The following is a 26,019-nucleotide window of genomic DNA, read 5'->3' on the forward strand; positions in this document are numbered from 1 at the left end:
GAAAGAGGTCACCAGCCATCCTGCTTCTGGGGCCTCACAGGGAAAAGTCACCTGCATACAGCCATCCCTTTGGCACTCTGCTGTTGAAAGGATTTGGAAAACATACAAACAAAATTGGCAATTACGGGAAGAGAAACAATGGGTTTAGTCATGATTTCCACGCACCCACCACCCATCATATATCTGTGTCTGTTCCTGGGTCTCTGATCAGCCTTTGCTTTGACTCTGGGAACTTTTTGTTTCCCAAGTGTAGCAAGTGCAGGCTTTGGTCCTGTCAGATTTTTCCAAATTGCCTCTCACTTGGTGTCTCACCTTTTGTCTTAGTTTAATTTATGCCAAACCATGTACAGGGGGTGGCGTGTTGCTTCTGCTTCACTGGAAACTCAGCCTGGGGTTCTTGTGTATCACAAAGCACCACGAGAAATCTTTAATGAGAGTGGATGAGTTCTGACCCGCTGAGATGCTGCTCAGTCAGATAACATAGCTCTTGGATCCCTGCCTTCAGGTGTGTGACAGTGGAAGCATTATTAGTGTCATGTGTGTCACACAGCAGCTATACCTGCTGCTGGGCTGCGCCCGGTCCAGGGTGTTAGACAGTGCATAGCTGGTTACTGGCTTCCTTGCCCATGGCAGTGCTGGAAATCTGAGGAGCTGGAGATTGAAAGCAAACCACAAAGTGTTGTCCCCTGTCGTCTTAGTTTCTTTTACTCCTGAAAAATTTGCAAGACATTTCAATGGCTGTGTCTTCTCTTTTGTAGATGCCAAAAGGCTCAGATGACACTTGGGCCCAAAAACTATACAATACTCATTTGAATAAATGTGCCCTCTTTGAAAAACCACGTTTGTCAAATAAGGCTTTTATCATCAAGCACTTTGCTGACAAGGTAAGGACTTTTCCTCCGCTACTTCTTTCTGTGGCTTGTGTTGCTGAGCGTGTGCACGGGAGGGGATCCTGGGGTGGGCAACTGTTGCAGGCAGGGGCTGGGCAGCAGCATCCCTGGCTCTACTCATCTTCTTGCAAAATTTGTGCCTGCCTGTGCACCCCACCAGGAGAATAAAGTTGATCTGGCAGCAGTGCAGAGCAGAGGCACAATCAAGAGCTCCTGACACATGCTGTAAACATTAACCATCCTTTTTCAAAACTAACAGCCTAGTGTATTTGCAATTCACAGCACAGTTATGCCATGGAAATACACAAAATAGAAAATCATTATCTCACTGCAGTTTTAGCGATGAGCAACAACAAAAGGATGTTGGTTTTGCTGCCATCTGAATGTGCAAGCAGGAGGGTAACACACCCTTCCCCTGACTGCTGCAGCTGCGTGTGCGGCTCTTACCCTCCTCTCCGCGGGCAGTGAGCAGCGGGTTCTGAGAAGCTGGGTGAGGGGTATTTCAGTGGAGTCCATGTGTTGTTCAGCTGCCACGATACATCAGCAAACTGAGCAACTCCTCGGGTTCAAATAAAATAAAAAAAATTAAAAATCCTGTTTTAAGATAATTGTCTTGTTAAACAAAGGAGCTGCCTCAGAATACTGTCATTTTTGCTGAAAAAAGTTCGGAGAAGCTCTGTGATTCTTGCCAGTAGGTCTGTAGGTGCTGGTGGCGGGGGTTGGAGGCCTTTATTTGCCTCCGTTTCTCCCAGGTTCTTGAATTTACGTGTAGAAGAGGGGTCCTGTCCTTGTTGTGTCTAGTGTTACCTTAATGAAAGCAGCAAGGACACCTCTGTAACTGTTCAGATTCATGAGTTCTGTTTTATTTGGTGGATGAGAGAACAAAAAGGATTTAATTAATATTTCACGCACTGTCCATCACGCTAAACTTCAATACTTGACCACAAGGCTTTCCTATGCCTTAGCTGGGCAGCGAGGGCCAAGGAGCGCCCAAAGTCACTCCAAGCAGGTGTTGGCTCAGCTCTCCGCTCTGATGCACTGCCTGTGCTAAGCATTTTGTGCTTTTCTGTGTGCTTATGTGAATGCACCCAGGCATCTTGAAGGGAAAAACAGAGCTGTAGCTGGCAGGTTAGTGACTTCAGTGCCTTGACATCTTCTCTGGGAGAAGGCAAGAGATTCTGCTGCCCTCTCGTGGCTTTGGCCCACGCGGTAAGAACGTCAGTGGTACCCACGGTGATGTTCCGAGGGGGCTTTCAGCCCTGGAGAGATCTGGGGGAGATCCTCAACCTTCTTCCCCCCCCCCGGAATTTTTTGCAATGTCTTGCAAGAGGGGCTGCTGGTGGCTGTCAGTCTGTCTGCTGTGAAAGAACAAATCTGCTGTAAGGGTCTGCTCTTGTATTTTATAGTCTGCGCTTCTCCTGGTACAAGATTGGAGAGTTAGCATGAGACACTTCATGAGAATTAGCATACTTTTGACAATAGTTTTGGGGTTTTGTTCAACCTTGAATTAGGACAATGAAATAAATACTAGGGTTTTGTCTGATTCTCTGGTTGTTTCTTGGTCCAGGAGCCTCTGTGGCCCTATGATAGGGGATTGTTATGTATTATCACAACATTCAGACTATTTATTGCTTCTGGTAAAAATAGTCTTTCTGAGTACAAATGAGGCATTTTCAGAATAAGCTGCAGGCAGATCTATTATTGCCTCTTAGCTAATGAGATGAGATTTTGTTCTCAGTTGCATCTGGATTTCACACAATTTTGCAGCCCTGATAACTTCAGTGAAGGAGATGCTCGACACACATTTTGATTCTTCACCTTTATGGTAACCATTCAGTCATGCTGTCTTACCACAAGCATCTCTCAGCAGTGAACTATATCTGGTATAATGCAATAACAGTATTCATCTCTGTATGTTTTAACGGTTTATGTTTTACCAGAAAGCACTCTCCTTGAGGAAAATCTGTGTTTATAAAAGATGGACTTTGGAGCTGATATTTTCAACATCCACAAGAATTACCTGTTTTAAATCTGAATGTTACAGCTGCTGAATTCTATGCAAAATATTAAATATTTTAGAACTTACTTTTGTGAAATGATGGTTTTCAGGTGGAATATCAATGTGAAGGCTTTTTGGAAAAGAATAAAGACACAGTTTATGAAGAACAGATTAAGGTCCTAAAATCAAGTAAGGTTAGTATAAGGATGTTTTTCTCTTCTTTTGCAGTTATGAATCATTGACTTAAGGGTCATATAAAGTTTCTTATAAACACAGGAAATATTTCTCCCTTAGCATCAGATCCACTGAAATTGAATATAGTTTGTGTTTTACTTGGCTTTCTGTATTAATTTAGAATGTCCTGTAGCCTAATTTTGGTCCATGTAAGATCAGCCTATATTTAGCGACTGATTTCAGTGTTTGTGTTTTTTGGATTGTGTGGTTGGGTTTTTTTTTGATTGGTTTGGGGTTTTTGGGTGGGGTTTTGTTTGTTGTTTTTTTTTTTTTACTTTCCACAAAACTTAGCTGTATTTTCTGCAAAGGCATCAAGGAGTTCTAATATACTACAGTAGTATAAAAAGGGTTAAGAGTTAAGCCCTTAATTTTGTAATCTGAAAACAGAAGCTCTTTGCTAATGGCCTGACAATTAAACAGAAAATTTCTGGAGGAGAGACAAGTTTTGTTTCAGAAGCAAACTGAGGGAGGAATGAAATGTGTAGACCCTCATGACACAAACCAGAATTTACAGAGACTTGCTGTCTTGATATCTATGAAGGAAAGAAAACGTCTGAATTGAAAAATACTGCATGAAGGAGTATTATAGAACAGGCCTTCAGTGGCATCGTCTGCTTTTTTTAATGGCAAAAATGCTAGTTGTGCTCTTCTGAAATGTAAAGGCAATTAACTTGACATTGTGCTGTGATGGCTGTTGGGAATTTGCTAGCGCTGATGGCCCAGGAAGCTGGGTATCAAGGACAGGCTATTTAAAATCACGCTAGAAAACCAACATTTTTCTCTTCTGTTTCTATTCTGAGCAGGTATGTGAAGCTAAATGATTAAAACATGTGATATAAGAAAAACCACAGCAGGCTCTTCAGTGAGAGAAGTGTTGAAGTGGTTTGCGTGAAGTCAGTTGTCACAGTGTGGGAGGCAGGGGCATCCCTGGGGCACTGGCAGGGACGAGCCGCCTGTAGCTCTGGCTGTGCCGCGGTGTGGCAGTGTGCTGTGCAGGGCGAGGGGCAAGGGGCTCCAGGGGATGTAGTCCAGCGAGTAAGGGACAGTGGGGATGTAGCTGCAATTAGAGCGTAATGGCTTGGGCAAGCTCAGCAGGTTGAGTCAATTCAGTATAAACACTAAGAAACAACAAGGTTTTCCCTAATGGTAAATTTAACTAAACCCAGTGTTTTAAAAAAAGACAAAAATCAACCGCGAAGAACATAGATTTTCAAAAGAAGAGTGTTTAATTTTTACTTTTCAGCAGGCTCTCTTTATTTGTAATTGTGGTGGGATTGCATTTCTGATTTTTTTTTTATTGTTGTTGCTGTTTTCTGCGTTTGCTGTGCACATTCAACAGAAGGTAATTCTAAATTGAATGCATCATCTGTCATCCTGCCCATGCTCACTCTCACATACAGCTCGAATGCTTCTTTGCTCTCCAAAGTGCATGACACAGACTGCTCTTGGCAAGCACCGTAGTGTTTAGCTATTTATTTTGGCCTTCTCTATAAATCCACCCCCAGGACCTCTTTCAACTAGTTCAGTTTCCATGCATGTGTCATGAAAGCAATACAACAGTCCTCAGCTTTTCTGCTTGTTACTGGAGTGTTGTTGAAATCTTCTGTTGTGGCTCTGTACTGAAAGAAACGATCTGTAAGGTTGTTAGCAGCATGTGTGTTAAGTCTGAAAAAATTACAGGGGAAGAATGCTTGCTTGCCTGTTTTCTACCACGTGAACTACCTGCCCTTTGATCAGTGTTTTCCCTTTCTTGGAACACTCCTACTCTTCTGCAAAACAAGGAAAATGGATAAGATACTAAAAACCAAAATCAAATGAAAACCTGAAGGCCCCAACAGTGGCTCATCTCAGCAACGCTGTCCTGTTGCGGGCCTGTGCTGCAGAAGGCCCTGCATTGCTCCTTTCTTCTGCATGCAGGAACTGGGGGCCGCGTCTATGAAAGTGGTGCCTTTGAAATGCACCACAGGCAGATTTTCCCAGGGTTGGAAAAAGGGAATAAGGCTTAAAGAACTCATCCATCTGCAACTGAGACACTGGGGACCCCCTTCCCACCCCCACCCCAGCTGTGTGAGAGCATCAGGAGTTTCAAACAAAGCGTATTGCATTCAGATAAGTTTCTGTGTGGGATGGAAAGGCTTGGCTCTATAGCTCAGATGCCTGGGCATAGTGACTTGCTCCGTCTGACCGCGCGCAGCTGAGCAAGGTGGTGGTGGCCCAGTCATCCTCAACTCTTTGTTGAGTCAGTGGAAGGAGGCGGAGTAAGCTACCCTCTGGAAATGCCATTCTTCCACCAGCTACAGAGGTAATCTAAGGTCATCATGCTCCTAATCCAGCAGACTCAAGTGAGATAAAGCTAAGCTGTCATACTCCTTTTTTTAGTTCAGGAATTTAGGATACCTTTGTAGCATTCGTAGTCATTATATTATGCTAGAGTGCTGTGCTGGATGCTACTGAGGAACGTTTGATGCCTTCTGCTAGCCCATCTGGCACAACCACCGAGCACAAGCACCATTTTGTTGCACAGCATGTTTCATTGGATATTGTGCATGCTCACCAAATTTTATAAGGCAAACCCAATTTTTTTATTTTTTAGGTTGTACTTAGCTCAAGCACTTTCTAGTACTGAAAATTGAATGCTCCTATCTCTTGGGAGAAAATGCACAGATGCTAGATAAAAGATTATTCAATGACAGGTAGAGAAGTTCAGATTTTCTTACTCTTATAATGCTTCTAAAGTGCTGTAGTTGTCAGTGGAAAGACCTGGTGGTGTTATTTTTAGTTACAAGTTACTTCAAAGCAGCTATTATATATGGGTGTATTTTGTAGCCATTAGAGAAAGGGAACTGGAAGCCCTGTGTGATATTTGAAAAGATGTTCCAGGTTTTTCCTCCACTCCCACTGACCTGAGAGTAGATCTTCAGTCAGATAAATTTGGCTAATTTTTTTTTTAAGTTGGTGGTTCCTCTTTTAAGTTGATTATTTCAATTTAGAGCGATAAAGCAGGAATATACTTTGTTGCCTGGCTGGGTTATTCAGTGTCCTAGATATTTCTCAACCACAAAGATGTCTGATGCACCACTGGAATGTGAAAGGACCTTATTGTTTCTTTCTTAGATCAGCGCAGCTGTATATAATTGCAATTGGTACTTATGAAACTGCTGTGACAGTATCTTAACAGTCTCACATGGAAGCTATTGCTGGCTCTATGAAGAAAAAATCAAATCAGAATTTTATCTTCAGAAGGAGACTCACTGATCAAACTCACAGAATTTTTAGTATTAAATCATGGCCCTCTCACTATAGTACTAGCTTGAATGTTTTTTGCATTGTCCCCATGTAGAGTTTGGCAAAACCACAGTGCTTACAAAAACTGAGCCTGGGTTCTACCTACCTTAAGCACAAATGGGGGCAATCACTTGCTGGATTCTTACTCTCTATATTTTTTCTGCTGTTACACCAGTTTAAGCTGCTACCAGAGTTATTCCAGGACGAGGAGAAGGTCCTCAGTCCCACATCAGCAACCCCTTCAGGGCGCGTGCCTTTGTCTCGAACGGCTGTAAAACCAGCCAAGGCCAGGCCAGGCCAAGCCAGCAAGGAGCATAAGAAAACTGTGGGACATCAGGTGAGTTTGAAGATGCAACTCTATTAAATAACGTCTCCCTCTGCCTCCTTCTGTCTCATAGGTCTCAAGGTGTGCTGGTGCTTCTTGGGATGCTTTGTGATTTTGAGACAGGTGCAGCTGGTTATGGCTTACAGTTTGGAGCAAGTATACCCTAATTACTAATACATTTTGGGCCACAGATTCAGGGAGCTCAGTTCTTACTGTGGTGCCAAAACCAAAACTCATGTTTTTTAAAATAGAATTAACATGCTGGATGCTGTGAAGCCTCGAAAATCTTACACTGGGTCTTTTTGATCATGTGGCACATCGTCTGACTCAAATAAAAAGTGGGAGTTCAGTCAACTGGGAAACTTGGTTCCAGTTATCAATGGGTGAAACATAAAATATCCACACGTATGTGCCAGAATTAAATTAGAACTGTGCAGATCAGTATGGCTGGAGAACTCACTTCTTTGTTACTTCTCACTCCACAGAGAAATAACAGATGTTTTCTCAAGATGGTTATGTCCCCAGTCAGTGCTTTATATATGACGGACTGTCCCTCAGACAGTATGCAGCAGCCAAGGGGAACTTTTTTGGCAGATTAGTACCTGGTTTTTATTTACTTGCCAGCCTGTACCACTTTGGTAGTGAGCAGTGGCATTCTTCTTTTGCCTGGGGCTTGCACCAGGGCTGTCCACTTCTGTGTCAATAACTCTTTGTGTTACTGTAGGAGAGCCTGGAATACAAATTAGCTCTGAGAGGGCATCAGTTCTTTGTATCAAGGTCCCCTGCCAGTTCCTGAAGATGAACCAACCACAACTCTTGGGTGCTCAGAGTTTTAATAAAATCACAAAAAAATGCCTTGGCTTTGTCCACTGCCTTGGGTGGTTGTTAATTCCCTAACAAAGATGTTAGCACAGTGTCTGTGCAGTGTCATGGGCTAGTCACACTGCTAAGTGAGAATCAGGGAATTCAGAGAACGTTTGGTTTGGAGTTTCATAATTTCTCTGTAACCTTCCTGAAGCAAATCATGTCAGGCTGCGGGTGGGAATGGGAATAGTTATTCATGCTACTGTACAGAATGCAGATCTGGTTGGCACGTGTTTGTGGTACAGGCTGCAAATTCCAATCTTCTGCAATTGATGCATGAGAACCCCTGCCCAGTTATCTTTTTAATTTGAGCTTCATCTCTGATTTTGCAAACAGACTGTATCCTGGGGCTGGCAGTTTTGTTGTCAGACTGAATCTATGAGTTGAAGTGTTAGGGGTACTCCCATACTACTACTATAAATCAACCATGTATATTAATTTATAAATTTTGAAGACAGCTAATACAAAAGTGATCTTTATCATATTCTGTGTAGAAATAGAGGTTGGCTTAGAATCATGAGTTCAACAGAAAGAGGGAAATCCATGCTAAGACTTTTAAAACATGTTTTCAATCATGTTTTTTTAGTTTTCTTTATCTATTAGGGTATTCTGTGCTTAGAAGAATATACTGCAGTACATTAGGTATTTGTGGTCCTGATACTTCTTTGAAAGTCAAGCTCCTAAAACTCTCAGATACTGGCTCTTTTCAGTAGATCTGACGTGTAGCTCTGGGATCAGTGGAGCTGGAGAAACTAATACTTTTTTTTTTTCCCTCTGTTGATTTTAAATTTGATTTAAAATTTATTTAAAATAATGTGACTATTCAATAATATGCCATGAGATTTTGTCATGAAGAGATGGATTAGACAAAGATCGGGGTACATGATACAGTCAGAAGCTGAAAATAACTCGTCTATCCCATGTTTTTGTAACTTGTCACAGCTTTGCTCCTGTAAAGACTGTCTCACTATAACGTAATTCACCCAAAGATGATACCTGAAATGAAATGAAAATCTATTACCATAACAAAAATAAGCTGGTGTTTATTACTGAAAGGATTATTGCAAATAAGAAAATATCCTTAGGTCCAATTCCTGAGGTTATGTCAAACATGACTGAGCTTATTGAGGCTATTCCCTGATGGTTTTCCCTTTTTTCTTTTTCAAAAAGTTTCGAAACTCTCTTCATCTGCTGATGGAAACCCTGAACGCTACAACTCCACACTACGTGCGCTGTATTAAGCCTAATGACTTCAAGTTTCCATTCACGTAAGGTGGTTCACGTAGGTTTGTGTAGCCTGTGCATGGCAGGGGATTGCCCAAAGCCTCGCGGACTGAGGTTCTGCTAAACCGTGCTCACACAGGGGTGGTGGGTCTCCTTTCTCTTGTTAAGAAGCCACTGTGTATGTGTACATGGTACAGCAGGGGCTGTTTTGGGATGAACAGAAGGAGAAATACTTCCTGATGCATTTTTTTTCTTTTTTAATGGTAATATATGAGGAAAATTACTAGCATTTTAATTGCTGGCTGTTTTAAATGTGACTGGCAGTTTGCACTGCCTGAGTTCATTTGACATTTGCTGGAATTTGCTTTTGCAGATTCCAGTGTCATTCTTTATCTTTATTTTTTTTTTTTTTTTTCATGTATGAACTCACTTAGAGCCTTTCTCAGAAGTCTGCTTAAAATCCGGGCACACAAAGGCTCCCATGGCTGTTGGGCAGGCCAGCGGGAGGCAGGACAGGATAAGCAGCTTGCAGCAGCCGATGGGCTCAGGCAGTTCCCTGGTCAGGCTGTCCTCTGTTAGCGCTGAGTTGCAGAAGCACTAGCGGGACTTGTTAACCACATCCCACCCCTGCTCCCTCTCTGTGCCACGTCTGTCCTGGGTGTGCACAGGGCCAGAGGTCCCATGTAATACAGAAGTAGCCCCACACCCACAGGCTGTTTTTATTCCTATGTAGATTTGATGAAAAGCGGGCAGTGCAGCAGCTGAGAGCTTGTGGTGTCCTGGAGACCATCCGAATCAGTGCAGCTGGCTTCCCCTCCAGGTGTGTTTGCCACTTTTTAGATTGCTTTCAGCTGCAGATCTTCTTTTTAAGATAATTATTCAGTGTTGGGACTGACACTGTCTCTGTTTTTGGGACAGGTGGACGTACCAAGAGTTCTTCAGCCGTTACCGTGTTCTGATGAAGCAGAGAGATGTCCTTAGTGACCGAAAGCAGACGTGTAAAAATGTCCTGGAGAAGCTGATTCTGGTACCAGACTTAGTGCTGAGAGCATTTGGAATCTGAAGGAGTAAAGATAGCATTGCTTACCCCTCATCGCCACGCTGTTGTAGCACTTCTACAGAGTACTGAACTGCCGATATTGGCGCAGGAACTGTAGAATTTCCCAGTGTATCACAGGAAAGGAAGACAGTGATTTTTTTAAGTGTGGGTGGGTTGAGGGTGAGCCTTACCTTGCTTAACGGCAAGATGCATTAACCACAGCTGAAGGAAGGTATAGTTATCTGGAGGTTTTCTAATGTGGAGGTATTTCTGTCTGTGTACGTGTTTGTGCCTTTCTCACCGCTCCTCTCAGCCCCTGCACTGAAGTCAACCTTTTTCACTCCTTTCATCCTCGTGACATTGTCTCCCTGCTTAGCGCTGTGGCTGTCCCCGTGCCTCGGCAGCCTCTTGCTTTACCTTCTACGTCCAGTTGCAGCCCTATTCCCAGGCTATGCCATCCACACCACTGGTGTTGCACCTGCACTGATGGGTTTCTTGGGTTTTCTTAAGAACTGGTGAACAGCGGGCAACAGGCAGGCTCCAAAGAGACAGTGCCGGCCAGTTCTTAGTGGAAGGTGGCTAGTTGAGACCTATTCAGAAGTGTCAGGAACAGAAAAAGACCAAGGATACTGGTTTGGGGTTTTTTTTAAAAAAACTTAAAAAAATTACTGAGGATACAAAAGCAAGAACGCTTACCTTGCTGTGGTGCAATGCCAATGTTAGGACGTTTATGGAAACAAATAAATACTGTGCAGGCAGGTTGGGACTCAGCTTTTTAAATTCTGTGTCATTGGGTGGACAACGAAAATCTTTTGGTTTATATGCATGTGTCTGCATTTATAGTGTTAATGTATAGTGTTAAATGTGTCCTAAGCTGTAGCTCTTTGACTGCGGTTCCTTTTAACTTAACATCAAACAATCAACAAAATCAGTTTTATTCAGTGTACCTTTGTATATTCTCAGGTTTTCCCTCCCAGGAGTACTATAGCCTATAGTGACAGAATATTCCTCTCTTTCTGGTTTAGTTCTGAAATTTCAGATGTGTCTGAGCAGCACCAAGATGCTTTGTTCTGCCTTAGTAAATGCAGTAAATGATGTGTACATGTTTGAATCCCCAGTGGGTTGGTTTGTGCTGCGTAATACGTTTTAAGATGGACCATTCAGAGGGGTTATCTCCAATTTAAACAGGACATTGTACATGTGTGTTGCCTGTATTTGCTTTCATCCTCTTTGTCACCTCCCGTGGCCTTCCGTGTCTGTTATAATCTTCGTGGCATTCTTGTCTAAGCAAAAATCGCACAGTACTTCTTTAGGCCGTGCTTGTGGCCTTGTATTAATTTGTTAACAGAATCATACAGAGAAAATACACTCCTCCACTACTTAAATGAAGTCTAGGTGTACTTGGAAATATTATACACATCATTTTGCCTCTTTACTAACTGTGCTTTCATTTAGCCCTGAATGCCTTTTTTTAATGCACTAACATTTAATGCTGTAACTGATCCTCTTTTTACCTCTGAAAATAGGACAAGGATAAGTACCAGTTTGGTAAGACAAAAATATTTTTCCGGGCTGGTCAAGTAGCCTATCTGGAAAAAATAAGGGCAGATAAGTTGAGAGCTGCCTGTATCCGTATCCAAAAGACGATCCGAGGCTGGCTGATGCGAAAGAAGTACGTGCGTATGAGGAAGGCTGCCATCACCATTCAGAGACATGTCAGAGGGTACCAAGCACGCTGGTAAGCAATGCTCATGGGAAAACCCACACTAGCCTCAATTGAGATCCCTTTAAATAGGACATTTAAATGTGAAACATTTGTTCTCTCCTTCCTCTACTGGCTGAGAGGAAATGATTTTCCAGGGAAATGAAGGAAATTGAATATAATGAGTATGTCTGTCCTGTCTGGTTTTGACCTTCCTGAGAGGACAGTAGCACCCTGGCTGTGTGATACTTAGAACAGTACGTCATTAGTGGGAGCAGCGTACAAGTAGTACTAGGAGATACGTTGCAGGTGAGGTAAAGCAGAACTCTCGGCTGAGTCCTTATTGCCCAGTTTCCATGTGCCCTCCCAGCTGGGTCTGTCTGTCCTGCTGGAGAAGCCATTCCTCAGCCAGGGTGCAGCTGTGAGGGGAGATACATCAGAGTCATTTGTTTGGATTGACTTCTGAGGGGTGGCCATGGATGGGTCTGAGAAAAGGGTAGGAGTATGGATGGTATTCAAAGACAAGGTGGTTATAAAGACTGTAAGAATCAACCTTTGGGAACAGGCTTATGTCAAGATGCTGTGTAATTGTCTTGCTGAGAAGACCAAACACAGGTGAATGTTTTCTACAGGTTGAGGTTAGAAGAGGAGGTCTGGAAGGTGGCATAGTGGAAATAGCTTTAAAGCTGGCGAAAAACCGATGAGAAGTTAAGCGGAGTGTATTTGCTCAGTTCTACAGCACAGTCCTCAGAGGAAGTGAAAACATTTCTCTGTAAAACCTTGCAAGGTTTCTGATAATTTGTCATTCTGTGTACTACCATAAGGTAGAATAGCAAGTAAATATGCTGTATCACTGACAGCGTTAGGAAGAAACTGAAGTAGAAAGTCTAGCTCTTGAGAAAGAGAATAATGTTACAGGATGTGAAAAAAAAATAGCATTCAAGCACTGGAAAACATAATTACAGGTAATCTTTTTCCTGCTTAGCTATGCCAAGTTCTTGAGGAGAACACGGGCTGCCATCACCATTCAGAAGTTCCAGCGCATGTATGTGGTCCGCAAAAGATACCAATGCATGCGAGCTGCTACTATTGCTCTTCAGGCTCTCTTAAGGGGTTACATGGCCAGGAACAAGTACCAAATGGTAAGGAGTCATGTATTACTACTTCACTCTAGCTTTATTACCACATACATTCAGGATGAAGCTGCTCTGTGGTATTCCCTTGGGAATCAGAACTGTTTCTGTGCGTGCTGTTACTCATAACACACAAACAAAATAACACAGCACGGATTGAGGGACTGAGGGACAGCACCTGGAAATTAAAAAGATCTGATACTGCAATCAATGAACTTGTCATTTTAGAGATACTCACATTGTCATCTAATATGGATGTACCTAGACTTTCAGTGCAGTCAGTGGAGAGTCTGACTGATTTTCAGCATTTCTTACTTTTTAATTTGTTATATATAATGTTTAGGCACTTACAATAAATACTGAAAATGGCCTTGTGTGAATGTGCCCCCGTGAGTCCAAATCAGCGTTGCTCACATCAATATACATCTGTGATGTGCTGTTCCTATTCCATCCCTAATTTCAGTGATTCTGAAATGGCTGATGGAATGTACTGACGATTAATGTTAGCAAAGAGATACCCACAGAAACAGGAGGTTAAAATTTAAGCATGGTTTTGGGTTTGTTTATTTGTTAGGGTTTTTTTAAATGTATTGATGTTGGTTTTGTTTTGGAGAGAAATTGATATAACCCTGTGCTAGTGATATTGATAATATTTTCCTAATCACGCTTGGCTGAAAAATAAAAATTCAATTGAGAAGTTAGAATTTGTTCTTCAGTGTTTACAGGGCTGGAAACAGAATTATGATTCAGATGGTTAAATTACAAAATGCCAGCATGTTTCATGGCACTTTTGTCTACATGAATTGTTTTAACTAGGCTCAAAAGTCAGCCTGTATTTTGCTGAAAAGTTAGCCAGAAGAGTTCTGTTTTTTTCCCAAGCAGGTAAACATTGAGGGCTTATAACCAAAAGCCAACTAATGCTTATGTTCTATGTGTTTCTCTCTTATATTTGAGATTTCTGTGTATTTTTCATTTCTATGAAAGTTGCCTACGCAGTCACATGTGAATGTGTCTAAATTACAGCATTCTAACATACACCAACCAGCAAGTTTGAAAACAAGTAATCCCTGATAAGAATTTCTAAGGAGTAAGATCCCCGTGCTTGACTTGGTTGTTCTTTTGAGTGGGTATCTGCTTGCCTTTTTATTGGAATTCTTACCATTTTCATTATTACAAACCGTATTTTACGCTGTGAGGTTATATAAGGTGCAATCTGACAGATATGACAAAGTGAGACGTGGGTCACAGCAATCCGTGGGCTAAAAGACGGGAGACGATCCTGTATGCCTGAAGTGAAACACGCCCCATCTGTCCTGTAGCACGGAGTTTTATAAACCTGTTATATTGCCTCTTAATTGAGATGGCAGATTTCTGGAGGGGTCCCCGGCAGGGGTGGTCGGACTTGCCTGTCAGGGAGTATCCCCCCTCGAGCAGTGAGTTGTTCACCGCAGTAAACCGCCGCGTTCTGAGAAGTGCATCTGCGGTGTCCTCCTGAGGTGGGGTTTTGTTGAAGCTGGGATACGGGGCTGGCCAGGAGGAGAAGCACAGGCTGTGCCTGCCGTGGCAAGGTAAACGCTGCTGTTCCCAACTTCATGATGGCTGCAAATGAGTGAAACCGAAGGGTTGCCCCGTGCGGCACACCTGGGCTGAGCCGTGAGGTTGGACTACACGGTACAGGTGTTGTTCGTTAGGATTGTGAAAGGTACCTGTTGTTGTTGTTAGAAGAGAGGGCATGTGTTGCAGTCACATGACTAATACAAGGAATTTAAAATGGTTGAATCATCTATTTCACACATCCTGGGGAAAGCTTCTGCCCAAGACATTGCGATGTGCTTCTCAGCTTCACAAGGAGTTTAGTTCCTCCACAGCTTTTACATAAGCTTTCCTGGGAAATACCTGGTAAATTAAGTAATTTTTCTGATCCTCTCACCTTACGCTGGAGCAGTGTGTTTCCTCACTGGATGGCATGGGTGTAAGAATTCACTGGCAGATGAGCACCATCCCTGCACGATGGAGGTATTTTATGGGACTTGAGGGAGCTTTCAAACGTGAGAGGAAAGTGTTGTTGAAAGCTGGTTGGGTTTGGGCTGTTTGGGCACCCGTGTGTAACCGAAAGGCCTGTTCCGGGAAATGTGTAAGGAGGAGGCAGGAATGCTGACTGTGTGACACGCACTCAGAAGGACTTTGGCTTTTGATCTCACTGTACTTTTGAGAGAGCGATTTCCTTACCTGGCTGTGCTGTTTAACCAATTGCTGGTATTTCAAGTCTCGTTTTTTCTTCAGAAATAAATACCAAGTGAGGAAGTTTGTGTATCTTACAATCTTGCCGCTTTGCCAGTGAACCTTTTAAATTCACTGATCTGGAAATGTGTAACACTTCTAACACATTTCAATTAATTTGCTGAGAAGTAGAAAATAATAAAATTGTTGTTACCCTACCAGTTTGTCTTACTAGCTTTGTGGTAAATCAGTGTAAGAATGTGAACTGCATATGATCTTTAAGTTATCAAATCCAGGAAGTAACATAAAATCTTAAATAGTTTTGTTTTTTTAGGATAAACCGTTTGATTTACAGAAGCTTTAAGTGAACTGTCAAGTTCCCCGAGTCCTGGAAGCCTCGTGGGTTTAGGTAGGCTCTCCGAGCCTAGCTGTGGTCTGCTGGAATTCAGGTGCTCCAGACTTGGAGGATCTCAGATTGAATCAGTGGGTCAAGGACCCAAAAACAAGTAGCAGACTCTTCCTAGTGGAAGTCTCTGGCTAACACACTGATGAAGGTTGCTGGCATTCTTCACCTTTATTCTTAAAAATTATTACTTTTTTTTTTTTTTAACACTTCAAAGCTATGGCTGAAAATTGTGCCATGAAATGAGTTGGAATTATTACGATATAAAATTTCTGATTAGAATAAATGGAGATTTTTCCATGCTGGCAAGTCTAAGATATGTCAAAAAAGAAAAAGAAGAAAAAAAAAAGAAGGAAAACTGACTGGAATTTGTAGTTTGGTGAGCTAGACTACAGCTGCAGGTTTTAACAGTTATTACAATTTACTCTGGGTTCTAGTGTGTACTAGCTGCATTTCATGTCAGGCGTAGTAATTTTAAAGTCTGTGTTGGTGAATCCTGTGCAGCATGTCAATGATGTTTAAAGATAAAGTAAAAAAAAAAGATTGTATTTGTAATCTTGCCAACAGGTACAGTATGTTTTTGTAATTAACGTGGATCTGACATCAACACAAAGGCATGCCTGCTTCTTCAGTGTGCCTCCACTTCTTTCTTTCCATGTTTTTCTTTCTGTCTCCTTTTCATTTTATTCCCTGTCATCTTCCTTATTCCTGTCTTCTTTTCCTCTTCTTTTTTGTTTAAATTAATTGCATTTTTTATTTTTGTTACTCCTTGCCAGAAGTTTCTCTTTTCATGCTAAGGACTCTGTACATCATTTCTACACTTCTCATTATGGAGTCTGTTTAACTGAGCAGGTGTACTTTGCAAATCTAATACACCTTTTGGTGTTTTTACTTAACTCTAGATGCTTCGGGAGCACAAGTCTATTATTATTCAGAAACATGTCAGAGGCTGGCTGGCTCGAGTGCACTACCGTCGGACCCTGAAGGCAATCGTTTACTTGCAATGCTGTTACCGGCGCATGATGGCCAAGAGGGAGTTAAAGAAACTGAAGATAGAGGCCCGGTCTGTAGAACGCTACAAGAAGCTTCACATTGGCTTGGAGAACAAGATCATGCAGCTGCAGCGAAAAATTGATGAGCAGGTAGAAGCCCCCTGGCCTCAGGGAAAATGTTTAGAAATCTTGTATTACCTTTCTCAGTAGCACTGTGGGCATTCACAGAAGAACGCACTGAATTTTCATTGTAATGTATCCGTTCTCCTTTCTGCTCAAGAACATTGATACAAGAGAAAGGGAGGTCACAGTAGAACTGGAACAGTAAAGCATCCATTTGTGTCTCTCAGCAGCACTGAGAGAAAACATCTACTCCCTTAATGTCACTATTTCATTTGAGGCACATGAGTTGCTCTGTTTAAGGGGAAGGTGCCAAACACTCCATGAACAAAAGCTATGAAATATTCATGAGCTTTCCATAGAGGCGATCATGTTTGGTGCATGTGGGCTCCCCGTCTGATTTTAGTTTGGAATGTTAATGTGCAGGCTTAGAGACTGGACTGTTCTGTCACCTTGTTAAGCGGTGCTGCGAAAACGGAGTGAAACTTTTTTGAAATGGGGAAGCTGCTCTTTTGCTCCTATATTTGGGTATATTCTGTAGGGAACTAGAAGGCTCCCTTAAACCAGAACTTCTCCAACAGCTGCCATGTCTGTGTTGTGTTTTGCAAAGAACAAAGAGTACAAATCTCTACTGGAGAAGCTGAGCAACCTGGAGGTCACGTACAGTACGGAGACAGAGAAGCTGCGGAGTGACGTGGAAAGGCTTCGGATGAGTGAGGAGGAGGCCAAAAATGCGACCAACCGTGTCCTCAGCCTTCAGGAGGAGATTGCCAAGCTCCGGAAGGAGCTGCACCAAACTCAGTCTGAGAAGAAAACCATTGAGGAATGGGCAGACAAATACAAACATGAAACCGAGCAGGCGAGTATGCAGCCTCAGGCGCATGGGAAGATTTATAGAGGTCTGATGTCCACTCAGGTTTTACTCAGGCTTAATTGCTTCAGTTGTGTGGCGGATATTTTTACAGTATTTTTCAGCAATGTTATACCTTTATGTTTTTCTAAATAGGCTTGATACCTAAATAAGTACAGCTGTGAAGGTAGAAGAACGTACTAGATCTATATATTGTATGTAAATATATGTATTCAATCTACTCAGATTTTGATATTGAAAGTATCTGCAAATCGAAGCACTTAAGCTTCCTCAATTAGTCAGAAGGAGCACATTCATAAAAAGCAATCATTTTACTTTCCTAGAGACTGTAATCACATAGATATCTGAGATCTGTCCCATACACAGTATTCAACAGTACCTGCTTATCCTACTAATTTAAACAATTAGCCTATTAAACACATGTATGCATGCACTGTCTAGTTCAGCAGGTTTTGACTAACCCCTTATCTCTGCTTTAACCACAAACATATCAAACAGGTTGTTTCCTGACAAGATTACTTGCTGATAACGGTGCAAGTTTCAAATATTGGAAGAGCCATTCCATCATTATGTGATGCTGCAGGGATACATTTCAAGACCAGATAAACATAAGGAAAACTATTAATTGATTAAGCAAAGTGAATGCTTTAGTAATCATAAATAGTAACCACAGAGACAAATGAGTAACCGCAAACCTGGGCACGGTTAAAGTGGCACAACTTCTGGGCAGAAGCAAGGTGATAGATTATGGTGTTACCCAATACAATGGAATACACACCACTACTGCCAAATTTGTTCCTATTTTAGGAATATTTCTATTTTAAGGTGTAAATTACATCTTTGGGACTTTACTGAAAAATGTTATGGCACAGTGGAGTGATTCAAGGCAGTTCTGGCATCTGATCAGAAGTGGAGTGCAGAACATCCTGGGAAATCTGCAGTGGGACGTATTTAGGGAACGTAATTTGGGAAATGAAGGTGTCATAACTTAGTTTACTGATTTCATTCTCTGAAGAAAAGTTTAAGTATTTAAACTCTTACAAGGATGTTGTTGCTGTTAGAGCTACTGATGAAAGATGAACTGCATTCTGAGTCAAATGTTTTGTGACCTCTGTAGCTGGTATCGGAGCTGAAAGAGCAGAACACGTTACTGAAAACAGAAAAGGAGGAGCTGAACCGCCGCATCCATGACCAGGCGAGGGAAATAACAGGTTGGCTCTGTTCTTTTCGCTCAGGTTTTCTACTTCATGTTACCTTGCAAAGCAACATTCTACTGTATAGATTTACCTTAGTTTGCATTCCTTTTTATTTTAGTAGTTTCTTTTCTTTGTTTTAAGAACTCACGTGCATCAGATTTATTTACTATTTGAGGTTCCAGGAAATCCTAGGGGGTTGGGATCTTTTTGGTAAGGGTGACTGTTACAAAGCCTTTTACTTTTAAAAAGAAGACTCCGATATTTAATACAGTTAATCTACCGCAGCTCTTCTGGCTGCTGTGACTATGTAGACGGCAGCCAGAAGAGCATGACTCTAGATGCGAAGGCTGTGGTGGAGGCAGCTGCGATGAGGGGGGTCAGTGTGCTTGAGGCGTAAAGTGTCTCATGTTTTCCTTTTTACATAATGCCGCGCTGGGCTAGTACCCCTACCTCCTGCCTCCTGGAATTACTAAGGCAAGGTATTAGCAGAACAGCTAACTTGACTGAGTGAACCCTTCTGTGGTTCCTACAAGAAATGCTTTGGTCCTTCATATATTTGACTTTAATGTTTGCCTACAGAAGCACAAATACCACGCACCAGCTTCAAACAGCAGACTCTTTCACTGTCTGTGTTCCTGGTGCAGACACGTGCCTGTACCTCCAGGATGGATGCACTGCACGGTAGGTAGAACTGGAGTTCTCACTTTGGATTCTTGTTCTCTGTGGCAGAGACGATGGAAAAGAAGCTAGTGGAGGAAACAAAACAGCTCGAGCTAGATCTGAATGATGAACGGTTACGGTACCAGAACCTGCTGAATGAGTTCAGCCGTTTAGAGGAGCGATATGATGATCTCAAGGATGAAATGAACTTAATGGTGGTAAGTGGCTAAACATAGGAGAAATATTCACAAAAAAACCTGGTCACAAATGTGTTTAGGCAGAATCTAGTGGTATAAGTTAGTAACTGATTCTGCTGTCAGCTGTATGGTGGTGGCCTGTACCTGAAAAGAATTTGTCCTTCTAAATATTGATCAATTAGATTAGCTCAGCCAAAACAAATACATTTAAAATTTGTGGTTGATTTATTGTATTTTATTTTATTTTAATTTTCACTTTTGTGAAGAAGGCTAAATTACTGCTCTGACTTCCCTAGTGGTATTGCACATGCTCTCTGCCCTGAATTTTGCCCTGAAGTTATCCACGTGTGCTGGGATTGTTTGTACCACTTTCATCCAGTGTTCAGTTTTAAGTAGTTCTAGGAATACTTTGTGTGACAGGAAGAAAAAATATTCCTCAGTGCAGCATCTGGGAAGTTAGAGAATTACTGCCTGTGCTTCCTGTAAACTGAGCTTTTCTTTCCCATAGAATGCTGTATTGTTGCTTGATTCTGCTTTGTGCAGCAATACTCGATGGTATAGGATCTGACCTGTCTCCAAAGATTTGATTGTGAACTCATAGAATTTAGGTGGCATGAGAAACCAGAGTAAAAAATCTTTTCTTATAGATTTTGAGAGCTGTGAAATAACACCAAATGTTACAAGCTAAATTATGGGTTGTGAAGAGACAGTCACAGGGAAAACCATATAGCGGTATTGATTTGTTTCATTTGCACTTCAGAACATCCCCAAGCCTGGACACAAAAGAACGGATTCAACTCACAGTAGCAATGAGTCTGAATATACTTTTAGCTCTGAGATCACAGAAGCAGAAGACTTACCAGTGAGGATGGAGGTAATGTCAAAAAAAACCCAACAACTTTTCATTGATCAGTGGTTGAACTCATTCCTATCTCTTTTTCTACTATGTGCTTGTGAATGCTATGTCCTTACATTGAGATATCTGATGCTTTAATCCAGCTTTTCCCATTTCCTTTTTGAAAATAGTTCATTCTCTAGTTAGTTGTTGTCCTGTGTAACAAGACTTTGTGAAAGTATGCTTTGAATTCTTCTGCATTACAGTAAACATAGACCAGACACTTGGGCATCCAATTGATTTGCATCTGTAAACCATTTGCTTGCCAGTGTTTATAAGCCAAATCACTTTTTCAGCACAATGTAGGAATCCAGAAAACCAGTGAGACTTCCTGAGGAGTCTATGCGCTGTATATTCAAGGGTTAAAAGTGGAAAGGTGGCTAGCCACATTCTTAGTAGCTACATGGAATGATAATGCATTGGGGGTGAGAACTTCATGTTGATTCATTTTTCCTCTATTTCATAGAGACTAATAAAACTCCAAGAGTGTACTATCCCTTTGCATATGCAGTGATACAGATCCCAGGATATTTAAAAATTTTCAAAAAGGTGACTCTTGATTCAGCTGATGGATAATAATCATGAATAATGTGTTCTGCTACTCCAAGCCATTCTTAGTATTTTCCAAAGTAACTCCCCCTTTTGGCTCCTCCCAAAGAAGCGGGAGTGCTGACACAGCAGAGAGCTGTCAGGGCAGTGGTCTGACTGTTCTTGGCAGTTTGCAGATGCAAAACTTTTTCCGTGCATCCTAGAGATCTTCTTAACTGTGAGCCATCGCACAGTGCCCTCCATTTGCGCTCTGTCTCAGTTAGTTATCTCCACAGTTGCTTTTTTCAGGCTGTCATTACTGTTTCTGAAAGCCTGCCCAGAAAATTATTTTCTGCTATGGATGCAAATACCCTGACACATTGATGCTGACACATATTCTGTGTAGATTCTTCCATAATTTGTCTTCCCTCTTACATTTTCCACCTTGCATAATTGTTTCAGAAAGATGTTCCTACCTTCATGGATAATCAGGAAAAGGACAGTGCAAATACATGTGATTGGTTTTCACACCCAAGCCAAATGTCATCTTTTTGTTTGGCTAACAGACTTACTGGCTTACTGTTCTAGAGCCAGGTTTGGTTTTTAGGATATAGATGAAAAAAATGAACTCATACGAGAATGTGAATAAATGCAGCACTGGGAAGATGAAATCTGTATTTGTTTAACCCCTTAAGATTTCAAACTCCAGTTTGACTCTAGGCTAACAATATAGATTAACGATACAAACCCACATTAAAACCTAGGGTGCATCTCAATGTGAACCAGTAAAGCCTGAAAACTCAAAGTCTGCTTTCTTTTTCCTGTGCTGTTGGTGTGGTTTATGACTCTTCCCCTCAACAATAAAAGGAGCTGAAGTGGAAATGGCTGTGCTTGCTTGGCTGCTACAGTCATTAATATTAATTTTGTAGTTCCTTTTCTAGACTTCAAAATTTTATGGTGCACTTTATAATAAAGGCTTTGACCTTCTCGCTTCATAAAGTACAAAATGGCTGATGGACTATTTCAGTGTACTTTCAGATCATGAATGCTGGTCCTTGCCCAGAAAATAGTGACAAAGCTAGTGGATTAGGCTCAGAACAGGCTGTATAATTAGCGTCATAAAAGAAAAAAGACAAAAAATATATCTTCTGGTACCTATTTTTTATGTCACATCCCACTAAATTAACCTGTAAATCTACAATCAGCAGAGAGATTTCTCTGTAGCTAAAGAACTTACTGTAGAAATAATTTAGAAGTAATAAAAAAGCGGCTCTATTTACAGTTGTTTCCAGGTGAGTCTAACCACAGACTTTTTTTTCTCCTTTCCCCCTCCAAACAAATAAGAATAAAAGGTACGCTTAATTATAGACCTCCTGTCTGCTAGGTAGTCTCTAGTGCTTTCTTTTGCTAGGCTTTAGGCTTAGATACGTTTTTTACTAGTACATCCTATTTTAAAATAGTGTTTGACAGCTGATGAAATATTTTAGATGCCAATAGTCAATTCTCAGAGTCAAGTACCATTTCTGTGTTCCTTCTTTCCCCAGTCTGTTCCTCCATCTTTACTTACTGTAGTGCTTCCTTGTGATGTGGAAGGGGAATACTTCTTGACTTCCTTCTGTTCTTTCTAAAGCAGGAACCGAGTGAGAAAAAGGCACCATTGGATATGTCTCTGTTCCTCAAGCTGCAGAAACGGGTTACAGAGCTGGAGCAAGAAAAGCAATCCCTGCAGGATGAACTGGACAGAAAGGAAGAACAAGCTCTCCGTGCTAAAGCTAAGGTGGACTCCTTCTAGCTGATCAAATGCTGATGCCAGGGTATCCCTTCTTGTGAAATAGTAGCTGTGTGAATGCTGACTGGCTCTTACTAAAGCCTTATCTTCTGCTAGTACTTGATTCATTTAACCACACGTTTTATGTCTGCTGCTTAGTATAGGGACTGGGTATATATATTAGTTTTCCAAGGTCCTTTAAATCCTCTGATGGAAGTTAACGGGAACAAAAAGTGCTTGGGACTTTGCTGAAAAAAACACCAACAAAGGCTGTTTTTATTAAGGAATAGCAATGTAGAAATCTACTTATATGATGGAGAGAATGAGTAATTGTTCATTTTAGGCAGAATAAGAAATGTTTCAACTGGGCTGCAGAGCCAGAGCACTGGGATTAGACATATTTAGCGTATTTTATGTGAAAATCTTCTCTGATTTGGTCTCATTAAGTACTTACAAATATATGAAACCAGTTTGGCAATTGTTTCTTACTACTCTTCCACCAGTTAATTTCTTGAGCATACTGGGATTCATCCTGCTCTGTTGCATTACCAGTGACAGTAGTGTGATTTGTATGTGATTTTATTTATATTATCCAATTATGTCTCACAAAATCAAAAGTAAATGAAAAGAGACAATGCCAGTATTCAAACTAAAGCACACAGCAGTACCAGAATTAGTGTTTTCCAGTTTTATAGAACAATTTCAGTTCCCTTTCCTTTTTCTGCTTCAACTAAATTCAAGAATAGAAAGGATTGGATTTTTATTTTTCACACTCGTCTGTATTCTTACACAGGAGGAAGAAAGGCCTCCAATAAGAGGTGCAGAGTTGGAGTATGAATCGCTCAAGGTAATTCTAAAACTGAGGTTTCTTTTATTTTCTAGTGAGACTATTGCCACCAATTGTAGGTGCTGGCATAGAAAATTACATCAGTCCTCCTGTTTCAGAATATTAGCTGGACAAACAAGAACAAAAATTCCCCAGCAATCATTTTATTGTAGGATTGCCCTTTTTGAGGTGTAGAATGTCTGACTGGGGCTGCAGAACAAAAAGATCCCCTAAAACAGGGGGAATTCTCTGTTGTAACACTTAGTACAGCTTGCAAGTTAATTTGAGAAAAAATAAAGTGATAAATGTAGCCCTCTTTTCCAAACGCATTATTTAAATTAATGTGTACCTTAGACCACTAAAACTAAAAATATTTCCTAATACCACTGAATGATGCAGAATGTTCTCAGCCTACTGACCATTGTTTGTTGTGAACTTTTTATTTTTTTTGTACAGGGAAGAATAAAGGAAAAAAAGATTGATAATTTTTTTCCCATCAAATCTATATGATTTATGTATATGTGTTCTGATTTTGCACTTCAGAGAAAAGGTTAGCCTTGTTAGTGAAATCCTCCCAGGCATTATTCACTGTAGTCAAAAGGCCAGGGATACGGGAGAGATTGATTGATTTGTTGCAGTTACTCATCGTTTTTATCATTTCTAGCCGTAGTTTTGTACCTGTGGTTTACAGGCGTGTTGGAATGCTGCTGGGTGACAGAACTGTCCCTATTTCTTGCAGCGTCAAGAACTTGAATCTGAGAATAAAAAACTGAAGAATGAGTTGAACGAGCTGCAGAAGGCTCTCACAGAAACGCGATCTCCAGAGGTAACTGCTCCTGGTGCCCCTGCATATAGAGTCCTCCTGGACCAGCTGACTTCAGTAAGTGAAGAGCTTGAAGTACGCAAGGAAGAAGTCCTCATCCTGAGGTCTCAGCTTGTGAGCCAGAAAGAGGCTATTCAGCCCAAGGTAAATAATAGTCAGCAGATGCACTGTGTAGTAAAGTGACGTTGCATCACTGACATGCTTTATTTAATTGAAGAGTGTGCTTGAAAAGGCAGAAAAAAATGGTCTAGGTTTGAAAGCCTTTCTAAGTGTAATCCATTGAGCCATTATTACTGCACAAATTACAGCAGTCCAAATTGGGAGATTGGCAAAACTGGGTTTGGGTTTGTGTACCAGCATTCATGTGAAGATACCATATTGATTGCACCAGGCTGGCAGATACCAGTGGTCGTGCCAGGATCTCTCCAGGCTCCTTTAACAATGCAGAAATAATTCTCATTTGGAGCAGTATCGTTTCTCTAGTGAGTGTGGTGTTTGACTGGAAAATTTACAGTAGTTCTCAGGAATTCTTTTTAATTAATAGTTCAGTGGGAGGTACAAGGGATGATTTCTTCTAAATCTACGCAGGGTCATAGATGATTGCAAATCAATAACTTTTCATAAAGATGACCTATGAAGATATGTCAATCCCATATTATTGCTTGGTAGGTACTATGTGTTTGTGTTGAGACGAGTAGATAGCAAGCACTATCTTCTAAAAAGCTCTAATTCTGGTCAGATATTTAGGGAAGCAATAGCTTTGAAACTGAGAGTCATGCAACCTGAAAAGGTATCACATAAATCCAGGAACTAGTTATTTCCACTGAACTGAGCTACCTAGTGTTCCATAACCGCAGCAAGGAATGAACAGATACGTCATCTTCCCTTTCCTCCTGCAAATTATGTTTAGATTTGTCCTAAATAAATTGAAAATCTGTGATGCATGAAGGTATACATATCTTGTTTTAAATAATTAATTATAAAGAAAACAAAACTTGTTTTTCTGTAATATTTAGAACATTGTAGAGAAATACTTGAGCAGTAAATCCTTGAATTACTTATTCTCAGCAATGGTGGGATATAAGTGTGTTGTTTTTACAGCAGTTATGAGCATGAGGGAAATACGACCTGTGGGATGGCTAACGGCCAGTTTGCATATTGCTTCTGCTTGTTAGGTTGAACAGCTGCAGCACAAATGGATATTTTTTTTTAAATGATTTGTTTTTCTTCTTTCTTGCCTACCAACTTGATTGCCAGGAGGATAAGGTACACATTTTCCTTTACAGTTTATAAACTTGAACTCTTAAATGCTAAAAAAACCCAACCTCAACAATACTTGAGCTTTCATTTCCCTGCTTGTCATAAGTAACCAACATGTATTTGTTCTTGCACTTAACTGTGCTGTTATTGAAAAACCTTTCTCATTATTCTGTGTCCCCTGCGTCCCCATCTCCTTGCTCCACACAAAGGAACTTGTTACTTCAAAAGAAGCAGATGTAACAGTTTTGAACTGTTGGTTTATGGTAACCTGAACATCAAGGAAAGATTCAGGAATTGGTCTAGTCAGCTCGATCAATGTATCTTGCTGAGTGTGTTTGGAGAGCAGCACTGTGATTCAGTAATCATCTCTTAACTTGCAAAATCCATACATTTCACATTAAAAAAAAAAAGAAAAGTCTGTGGTAATGAGAACTACCTTACTTTATAGTGTTTGTTGTGCTCAGCGTGCAACAAACATTGAGGACCCACATTGTGATCTGTAGATACTAGATAGGAATTGCTGAATGTTTGAATAGAAAATGTAGTCGAACACGTAGTATTTAGA

General features: G+C 41.1%; 1 protein-coding gene across 11 annotated transcripts in view; it reads left to right on the forward strand.

Moving 5' to 3' along the window:
- The window catches only part of MYO5A (myosin VA), a 105,515-nt gene that overhangs the window by 59,708 nt on the left and 19,788 nt on the right, over window positions 1-26,019 (forward strand). For 7 of the 11 annotated variants that reach the window (XM_080395052.1, XM_080395044.1, XM_080395048.1 and 4 more), the window contains 16 exons: window positions 759-884; window positions 3,000-3,083; window positions 6,584-6,745; window positions 8,768-8,865; window positions 9,555-9,641; window positions 9,740-9,848; window positions 11,387-11,598; window positions 12,548-12,704; window positions 16,221-16,460; window positions 17,041-17,289; window positions 18,419-18,512; window positions 19,227-19,375; window positions 20,115-20,228; window positions 22,408-22,554; window positions 23,339-23,392; window positions 24,111-24,338. In XM_080395052.1, coding sequence (XP_080251178.1) covers window positions 759-884; window positions 3,000-3,083; window positions 6,584-6,745; window positions 8,768-8,865; window positions 9,555-9,641; window positions 9,740-9,848; window positions 11,387-11,598; window positions 12,548-12,704; window positions 16,221-16,460; window positions 17,041-17,289; window positions 18,419-18,512; window positions 19,227-19,375; window positions 20,115-20,228; window positions 22,408-22,554; window positions 23,339-23,392; window positions 24,111-24,338 — 2,310 coding nt within the window. The remainder of the gene's footprint in view (window positions 1-758; window positions 885-2,999; window positions 3,084-6,583; window positions 6,746-8,767; window positions 8,866-9,554; window positions 9,642-9,739; window positions 9,849-11,386; window positions 11,599-12,547; window positions 12,705-16,220; window positions 16,461-17,040; window positions 17,290-18,418; window positions 18,513-19,226; window positions 19,376-20,114; window positions 20,229-22,407; window positions 22,555-23,338; window positions 23,393-24,110; window positions 24,339-26,019) is intronic. The other 4 variants (XM_080395053.1, XM_080395047.1, XM_080395049.1 and 1 more) reach the window with 1 other exon arrangement.

This window comes from Falco punctatus (genome assembly GCF_963210335.1).
Source record: "Falco punctatus genome assembly, chromosome: 7".
In the NCBI taxonomy this organism is placed as follows: domain Eukaryota; kingdom Metazoa; phylum Chordata; class Aves; order Falconiformes; family Falconidae; genus Falco; species Falco punctatus.